This window comes from Dendroctonus ponderosae, unplaced genomic scaffold (assembly GCF_020466585.1).
Source record: "Dendroctonus ponderosae isolate FM_Combo_2020 unplaced genomic scaffold, Dpon_F_20191213v2 Dpon_F_20191213_10, whole genome shotgun sequence".
Classification (NCBI taxonomy): domain Eukaryota; kingdom Metazoa; phylum Arthropoda; class Insecta; order Coleoptera; family Curculionidae; genus Dendroctonus; species Dendroctonus ponderosae.
Genome location: NW_026017111.1, coordinates 3,385,403 through 3,394,552, shown reverse-complemented (window position 1 = coordinate 3,394,552; position 9,150 = coordinate 3,385,403). Strand labels below are relative to the sequence as shown.

Here is a 9,150-nt window from a genome sequence, read left to right as displayed (position 1 = left end):
TGAATAACTTTTGTCATTTAAAAGTTCATTAATTTTTCGATCATAGATATTATAATCCATGATGACCGTCGCATTACCTTTATCAGCAGGCCAAATTTTGATTGTTTTACCTTTTTTTAAGGACATTAATGCTTTTTGCTCTATTGAGGAGTTTATTATTTTTTACTTTATTTATTTTATTAAAGTTTATTATTATGTACTCTATTTCACTGGATTAGCGCGGAAAATCCGTAAAATATGATCGACTGTGGGAAACCTTGGGAGCGCCATTTCTCTCAAAAGGAGCCTCGCTCGAAAGCCTTATCATTCTGGAGATAATTTTCGCGAATAGAGAACATTTAAATCCCATCCCCGATTGTATGTTGGCGCGACGGGGATTAAAATCATTTTATGCATATTCCTCAAAGGCGAAAGAGATAAGTCCATATCGCAATAAGGGAGGTATTTGCGTCTTCGTCTGGTTGGAAGGCGAACTTTTCTTTACTGACGGTGGAAAACAAACAGCGGCTATTGTATGTGAAAGCACTCAGTCGCTCTAAGCCATGTTAAAACTATTTTAAATAATTCAATCGGACTGGGAATGGTAATATTCATAAAACGTTTGCCCAGCATATTACGGCCGCAAATAATGTACTCCATTCCCTCCAGCGTGGCCCATTAATTAATATCCTCCAGGTTTTAATAAAACATAATTTCCCCATGCATATTCACGACATTTATGCGGCTCTATAAAAGAGATAGAGTGCCTAATATGAGCACAAATTAAATTTAACATCTGCCCCAACCATCTAATGGACTGGACTACCGTAAACAGCATTAGATTCTTTATGGGTGCTGCTGGACTGGATCGACGCATCAAATCGACGATCGATTCGACCAACGGCCAAGTGCTCTAACGAGAATTGCTCTAAGTGGCTCTAATCGTAAACTGGCAGTGAAACTGAGCCACCACGTTTTTACCGCTAAGAGCCATGGATCGTGATAACGGCAAGGGCATCAATTGACTGTCCGAATTGCCAGGTGATTTACCTTTCACTTCCTGGATGGATTTTGAACAATTGTTGAAACGGAATTGATCAAAATTGAAACACTTCAATTTTATTGCAGCGTATGACGGAATCTCATTGCGGCAGGTCGGCAGCTATTTGCTTGTAAGTGCGAGCGAGACCGCACGAGGCGAGCGCTCCCGATTCACCAACCGACTGCTAACGTCATACACTGGACTAAAATTGAACTGCCCATTGTCGCACACCCCCAAAAAATAAAAACCTGCACAATTGGAAAATTTATTTCGTTTTAAAGCCGCATGTTTCATTCGTCTATTCTTCTTGCTCACAAATGAAATAGCGCTGTACTGTGCATGTGGACGACATCCAGTTGCCCGCAACTGAAGAAGCTGAAGTCCTCACCAAGCATTCCCCATCCTTGCTAGCCCCGGTGCTCCAATTCTCATAGGTGATTTCCTCACCGGTATCAATCCAGATCCATTCGGGGGTTAGAATATTATCCTGCTGATGAAATCCGCCCAAATAGAAGACTGAAAACAGCATCCATTAGAGCTAGAAGGGTTTTAGTGAGGGCACTTACAGTGTGCGGTTTCGCCAGCAGCGCTGATGGCTTCGTTCAGTGCATCAGTGTCCTCCAATGAGCGTTCTTTCACCAAAGTGAGGCCCAATCGCTTGCAGAAGGCCAAGGCTTGGGTGTAAGTTGCCTGGAATGTTCCCATTATGCCGAGGAAAGAGGGAAAGAAGCAGTTTCCTCACCTGTTCAGTTACAATGGTATATTTTTGAGCTGCAGCTCGGCTGGCCAGCGAAACCAGCACCAAAAACGCAGCCAGTTTCCACATTGTTCGCTATCAGTCAGGACACTGTTTTCGTCGTGGGTATTTATCAGGAAATGCTGTATCTAGACGTGCTCGAAAAAATAAAAATGCTCAAGTGGAGAAGGAAAATGCGACGTTGGGAGACAAGCCTTTGTGGAGAATTCAACTGAGGAAAAAATTCACCAGAACATGGGAGAACGAAAGTTTCCATACAATATAAAAGGGGGTTCAGGGCGTAAGATTTTGGAAGGTGAACTAAATTGGACATATAGATTGATTTTTTGGAAGCCACATAAGGGGCGAAAGGAATCCAAAAACTCTCATGTTCAAAACAGTTCCTCTTTCACACCTGGCCAAGTAGGACTGCGAAATTTTCACTGTTTATAGACAGTACTTTGGGGTGCCAAACCGGAAAATTTCAATTAAATTGACCCTCAGATGTGCTTTTCAGGCATTAGCAAAGTTGATGCTGCATAGTAAAAATCGTGCTCAAAGAGACTCATTTTGGAAAATTCGCCAACTCCAATCCAGACAATCTAGAATCTTGAAACTGTTGACGCCCTCAACATATACGTTGGTGTGCTAATTCGGATAATTTCAAGTGCGTTGGATAAGAAATTTATTTTTAAGAGCTGGGCGAAATATCGGTTGCATCGCACAAACATCTCCCAATGAGATTTATTTTCAAAAATTTGCTCACTCCAAACCAAACGTCGGAGCATCCTAAAATTTCTCACGTATATTACCGGTACCATCCGGTTTGAGTGCTAAAAATTGCAGGCAATTTACAGCACAGGATGGTTTTTCAGGATTTAACAAAATTGATGCTGCATAACACGAAGGGTTTTCTAGAAGACTCATTTTTTAAAATTGTTCAATCCCACATCAGACTCGGTAGGATGTTAAAATTTGTGACACCTAAGCCTACTACATCAATACGTTAATCCTGAAATTTTCTGGTAGATTGAAAAAGAGATTGATTTTTAAGAGATCGGCAAGTTTGTGCTGAATCGCACAAACATCTCCCAACGCGATCTATTTTCAAAAATGTTCTCACTCTAAACCAAAAGTCGGAACACGATGAAATTTCTCACGTATCTTACTGGTACCATTATATTTGAGTGCTATAAATTTCAGGTAAATTGAAGAACAGGATGGTTTTTCAGGATTTAACAAAGTTGATGCTGCATAGTACGGAGTGACTGCTAAGAGACTCATTTTAGAAAAATTGACCAACTCCACACCAGACCCGCTAGAATTTAGAAATTTGTAACACCATTAGGAAATACGTTGCTGTTTAAGTTCTGAAAATTTCGGCCATATTAATACAAAGGTTGATTTTTCAGAGATTAGCAAAGTTTCAGCTGCATCGTTCGAACATCTCCCAACGAGTCTAACATTTAAAAAATTTTCCTCTCCAAACCAGAAGTCGCACCACCGTCAAATTTTCCCCGAATATTACCAATACTGTCTTATACAAACCCTAAAAATTGCAACTAAAGCAACCTACAGGTTGATTTTTACGAAATTATCAAATTTGATGCTGCATAGTACGGAGTGACTGCTAAGAGACTCATTTTAGAAAAATTGGCCAACTCCGCACTAGACCCGCTAGAATTTCGAAATTTGTAACACCATTAAGAAATACTTCGATGTTTAATTTGTGAAAATTTGGCGTATATTGATACAATAGTTGATTTTTCAGATATTGGCAAAGTTTCAGCTGCATCGCTCGAACATCCCCCAACGAGTCTAACATTTAAAAAATTTCCCACTCCAAACCAGAAGTAGCACCAGCGTCAAATTTTCCTCCAATATTACCAATACTATCTTCTACAAACTGAAAGAATTGCAAGTACAGCAACGTACAGGTTGATTTTTACGAAATTATCAAATTTGATGAGGCATAGTACGAGTGATTGCGAAGAGACTCATTTAAAAAAACTGGCCAACTCCACACCAGACCCGCTAAAATTTCGAAATCTGTAACGTCTTTAGCAAATACTTTAATGTTTAACTGCTGAAAATTTCGCGCATATTCATGCAATGGTTGATTTTTCAGATATTAGCAAAGTTTCAGCTGCACCGCTCGATCATCTCCCAACGAGTCTAACATTTAAAAAATTTCCTACCCCAAACCAGAAGTCGCACCACAGTCAAATGTTCCTCAAATATTACCAATACTGTCTTTGTACAAACCCTAAAAATTGCAAGTAAAGCAACGGACAGGTTGATTTTTACGAAATTATCAAATTTGATGCTGCATAGTACGGAGTGACTGCTAAGAGACTCATTTTAGAAAAATTGGCCAACTCCACACCAGACGGTCTAGAATTTCGAAATTTATAACCCCGTTAGGAAATACTTGTGATGTTTAACTTCTAAAAATTGCAGGCATATTGATAGAATGGTTGATTTTTCAGAGATTAGCAAAGTTTCACCTGCATCGCTCGAACATCTCCCAACGAGTCTAACATTTAAAAAATTTGCTACCCTAAACCAGAAGTCGCACCACCGTCAAATTTTCCTCGAATATTACCAATACTGTCTTGTACAAACCCTAAAAACTGCAAGTAAATCAACGTACATGTTGATTTTTATGAAATTATCAAATTTGATGCTGCATAGTGCCGAGTGACTGCTAAGAGACTCATTTTAGAAAAATTGGCCAACTCCACACCAGACCCGCTAGAATTTCGAAATTTGTAACACCTTTAGAAAATGCTTTAGTGTTTAACGTCTGAAAAGTTCGCGCATATTGATACAATGGTTGATTTTGCAGAGATTAGCAAAGTTTCAGCTGCATCGCTTGAACATCTCCCAACGAGTTTTACATTCAAACATGTTTTCACTCCAAACCGAAACTCGGAGCGTCTTTAAATTCTCCACAAATATTACTCATGCTGACTTGTACAAGTGCGTAAAATTACAAGTAAAGCAAAGTACAGATTGATTTTTGCGGAATTATTAAAATTGATGCTGCATAGTGCGAAGTGCTTTCTGAAGGACTCATTTTTAAAAACTGACCAATTCCATACACACCAGACCTGCTAGAACATCGAACTTTTTGAGGCCTTTAGAACATGCTGTGGTATTCCAACTTTGAAAATTTCACGGATCGTTATTCAAAGGCTGATTTTTGAGAGATTAGCAAAGTTTCAGCTGCATCGCTCGAACATCTCGCAAGGAGTCTCGCATTAAACAAATTTCCCACTCCAAACCGACACTCGCAGCACCTTGAAATTTTCCCCAATAATTACTGCTACACTCTTGTGCAAGTGTGGAAAAATTCACATAAATTGAAGGACAAGTTGATTTTTTGGGCTTTAACAAATTTGGATTGCTGCTGCATGGTACGAAGTGCTTGGTAAGAGCCTCATTTTTAAACAGTGTCTAATTCCACACCCGAAAAGTCTGAAAATTGAAATTTTTGGCCCCTTTAGAAAACACTTTCGTGCGCTAATTCTGAAAATTCGAAGTACATTAAGGAAGAGATTGATTTTTAACAGGTGTGAAAAATTCCTGCTGCATGTCACAAACAGCCCAAACGCGACAAATTTTTAAAAAATTCGCAACTCCCAACCGAGACGAATAAAATTTTCCCACTGTATTGCGAACAGTTTCTTGGGTAAATCCTGCAAATTGCAACTAAATCCCGACACACGTTGATTTTTCAGACATTGACAAAATTGATGGTGCAGAGCACAAACATCATTCAACATAACGGACTTAAAAAATTCTGCACTCCAAATCTGACTCCAGCCATGAAATTTCGTGCATTTATAGACGACACTTTGTTGCTTAAATGCGGAAAACTTCAAGTAAATCGAAGCAGAGGTTGATTTTTCGCAGATTCACAAATTTGATGCTGCATCTGCAAGGCTTCCAATCGAAACTCCTTTTGAAAAAATCCGCCACTCCGAACCAGTCCAAGTAGCTTTGTAAAACCTTCCAGTCTTAAAGACGACCCTTTGGGGCGAACACGCTGAAAATGTAAAGCCCATCCAAGTGCAGACTGAATTTTGGCGAATTAATCAACCCAGAAGCAAAAAATCGCATCTGCTCAAAACTCGTCGCCTTTCAAACGCCTTGTGGAAGTTAACGAAGCCTTGAAATATATATTTTCGCATTCAACTTCCACTAGAAAAGCTTGACTTGTTTGGAAACTGGCACCTGCAAAGTACCTTATCGCACCAATCGAGTGGATTTCCATCGAATCCACAAAGGCATTTTTTCTGATTCAAGTGTCTTAGTGACGCAAACCACTAGTTTTCTGCCTTATCTGCAATAGATTCCTTATGAATGTCGCCAAACATCAGCAAGTCCTCATCGCAAGTCCACGATGGGAAAACTGCTGCTTTTCTTCGCCTTTGCTGCGGTGCTGAGCCAAGCGCTGAGCGAATACTACATTTCAACGGAAGCGGTAAGCATTCAGCGCCCAATTGGGTGCTGACTAGCTATGATTTCCAGCTTCTAACTCTGCTTTAGCTCAGCTTCATGCAAGCATACGCCACTTGCAAGCGCAATAAATACACGTTGGCCCGAGAACGTTCTTTGGAGGACAGCGACGCTTTGAATAGCGCCATCAAGAAAGCGAAAGCGACCACTCATGGTAAGCAACTGAAGAACTACATGCTGGTTTTAGACCAATCTGTTCCAGACTTATTCATCGGCGGCATGTATGATTTTACGGGGATTTTCACGCCTGTATGGTTGTGGGTTGAAGATGGAGAAGAGATCACTTACGATCATTGGGCCTCTGGCGCCAGTCAGACGTCCGAGTGTCTTGTTCGGTCTTCACTTACCACTGGAGATGGCTACTGGTTGTCGTCTTCTTGCACCGAGAGCCGATATTTTATTTGTGAATATTAACCAGCGATTGTTATAAAAAGTTGCAAATTGAAGTTTTCCTTTTATCCAATTTGATCCTGCATTCACTTAAAAAATCCCTACTTTAAATTCAGATTTGTGCATACTTTCCTGACTGTGTTTCAATTCCAAATCAAAATCAATTCCTGAGCTTCAGTCATTTATTGTCTATTTATCAATTAAAATACGTTTCGGTGTATTTTTCCACCATCATCAGTTTTTATGTGTAGCGTTGTTGCTCCTTTAAGCCTTGGCATATATTTTCGCTCTTTCGAAAAGTGTGTCAAGTTTGAAAGTTTCTTAAAATTTAACGCGTACTTGGATTTATCTGTAAATTTTCGTCGTTCTGTGCCAACAGACGGTTGATGTATGTTCAAAGTTTAATATCTTTAGCTGCATTAGTTGAGAGTTTACGAATTTTTCAACTTCCGTCTCTTTGGACGGATTTTCTTCTATGCTGCGTTAAGTTTCCAAGCTCATTAAAATTGAACGCGTACTTGAACTTATCTGGAAATTTTTGCCGTTGCGAGTCAAAAAACGTTTAATGTATGTGCAAAGTTTAATTTCTTTAGCTGCATCAGTTTAAAGTTCATGAATTTTTCAACTTTTGTCCCTTTGAAAGGATTGTCTTCTATGCAGCGTCAAGTTTGAAAGTTTCTTAAAATGTAACGCCTACTGCGATTTATCTGTAAATTTTTGTCGTTCTGTGCCAAAGGACGTTTAATGTATGTGCAAAGATTTAAGATCTTTAGCTGCATCGGTTTAGAATTCACGAATTTATCAACTTTTGTGTCTTTAAAAGGATTTTCTTCTATGCAGCGTCAAGTTTGTAGGCTTCGTAAAATTGAACGCGTGCTTGAACTTATCTGTAAATGTTAGTCATTATGTGCCAAAGGACGGTTTGATGTATGTGCGAAGTTTAAGACCTTTAGCAGTATCGCTTTAGAGTTGACGAATTTATCAACTTCTGTCTCTTTGGAAGGATTTTCTTCTATGCGGCGTCAAGTTTGCAGGCTTCTGAAAATTCAACGCGTACTTAAATTTATTTGTAAATTTTTGTCCTTATGTGCCAAAAGACGTTTAATGTATGCGCAAAGTTTAAGATCTTTGGCTGCATCGCTTTAGAGTTCACGAATTTATCAACTTCTGTCTCTTGGGAACGATTTTCTTCTATGCGACGTCATGTTTGCAAGCTTCTGAAAATTGAACGCGTCCTTGAATTTATCTGTACATTTTTGTCGTTATGTGCCAAAAGATGGTTAATGTATGTGCAAAGTTTGATATATTTTCTTGCATTAGTTTAGAGTTCAAAAATTTATTAACTTTTGTCACCTTGGAAGGATTCTCTTCTATGCGGCGTCACGTTTGAAAACTTCTGAAAATTGGACGCGTCCTTGCATTTATCTGTATATTTTTGTAGGTAAGTAACAAAAGACGGTTAATGTATGTGCAAAGTTTAATATATTTTCCTGCATTAGTTTAGAGTTCAAAAATTTATTAACTTTTGTCACCTTGGAGGATTCTCTTCTATGCGGCGTCACGTTAGCAAGCTTCTGAAAATTGAACGCGACCTTAAATTTATCTGTACATTTTTGTCGTTATGTGCCAAAAGACGGTTAATGTATGTGCAAAGTTTAATATATTTCCCTGCATTAGTTTAGAGTTCAAAAATTTATTAACTTTTGTCACCTTGGAGGATTCTCTTCTATACGGCGTCACGTTTGCAAGCTTCTGAAAATTGAACGCGTCCTTGCATTTATCTGTATATTTATGTAGTTAAGTAACAAAAGACGGTTAATGTATGTGCAAAGTTTAATATCTTTCCCTGCATTAGTTTAGAGTTCACGAATTTATTAACTTCTGTCACCTTGGAAGGATTCTCTTCTATGCGGCGTCACGTTTGCAAGCTTCTGAAAATTGAACCCGTCTTTGAATTTATCTGTATATTTTTGTTGTTATGTGCCAAAAGACGGTTGATGCATGTGCAAAGTTTAAGCTCTTTAGCTGCATCAGTTTAGAGTTCATAAATTTTTCAACTTCCGTCTCGTGGGAACGACTTTCCTCCATGCGGCGTCAAGTTTGCAAGCTTCTTAAAATTGAACGCATGCCGGAATTTATATCAAAATTTTTGTCTTTATGTGCCAAAGGAGAGTTAATGCATGTGCAAAGTTTAGTCTCTTTAGCTGCATTAGTTTGGAGTTAACAATTTTTTCAACTTCCGTCTCTTTGGAACGGTTTTCCTCTATGCGGCGTCAAGTTTGCAAGCTTCTTAAAATCGAACGCGTACTGGAGTTTACCTGAAAATCTTTATCGTTGTTTTCCAAAAAACAACTGACGCGTGTGCAAAGTTTAGGACCTCTAACTTCATCAGTTTAGAGTACATCAATTTTTCAACATCAGTCTCATTGGAATAATTTCCGCCCCTGCATCCTCAAGTTTGCAAGCTTCTTCAAATTCA

The 9,150-nt window shown here is 38.9% G+C and overlaps 2 protein-coding genes across 2 annotated transcripts; one reads left to right on the top strand and one right to left on the bottom strand.

Annotated features, from left to right (window-relative positions):
• Positions 1-1,272: 1,272 nt before the first annotated feature.
• LOC109534865 (collectin-10) lies at positions 1,273-1,905 on the bottom strand. The gene is made up of 3 exons (XM_019900644.2): positions 1,764-1,905; positions 1,588-1,711; positions 1,273-1,537 (listed from the first exon to the last, which is right to left on the bottom strand). The coding sequence occupies exons 1-3, from the start codon at positions 1,845-1,847 to the stop codon at positions 1,320-1,322; spliced, it is 426 nt and encodes a 141-aa protein (XP_019756203.1). The 5' UTR covers positions 1,848-1,905; the 3' UTR covers positions 1,273-1,319.
• Positions 1,906-6,107: 4,202 nt separating this feature from the next.
• LOC109534866 (tetranectin-like protein) lies at positions 6,108-6,727 on the top strand. Its single transcript, XM_019900645.2, has 3 exons — positions 6,108-6,246; positions 6,312-6,435; positions 6,484-6,727. The coding sequence occupies exons 1-3, from the start codon at positions 6,166-6,168 to the stop codon at positions 6,693-6,695; spliced, it is 417 nt and encodes a 138-aa protein (XP_019756204.2). The 5' UTR covers positions 6,108-6,165; the 3' UTR covers positions 6,696-6,727.
• The last annotated feature ends 2,423 nt before the right edge of the window (positions 6,728-9,150 follow it).

Coding starts and splice junctions, on each gene's coding strand:
- LOC109534865 (XM_019900644.2), bottom strand. CDS start 1,847: ATGTGGAAACTGGCTGCGTTTTTGGTGCTGGTTTCGCTGGCCAGCCGA. Junction 1,712..1,763: donor ATACCATTGTAACTGAACAG/GTGAGGAAACTG, acceptor GGAACATTCCAG/GCAACTTACACCCAAGCCTT. Junction 1,538..1,587: donor TGCTGGCGAAACCGCACACT/GTAAGTGCCCTC, acceptor TGCTGTTTTCAG/TCTTCTATTTGGGCGGATTT.
- LOC109534866 (XM_019900645.2), top strand. CDS start 6,166: ATGGGAAAACTGCTGCTTTTCTTCGCCTTTGCTGCGGTGCTGAGCCAA. Junction 6,247..6,311: donor ACTACATTTCAACGGAAGCG/GTAAGCATTCAG, acceptor ACTCTGCTTTAG/CTCAGCTTCATGCAAGCATA. Junction 6,436..6,483: donor AGCGAAAGCGACCACTCATG/GTAAGCAACTGA, acceptor AATCTGTTCCAG/ACTTATTCATCGGCGGCATG.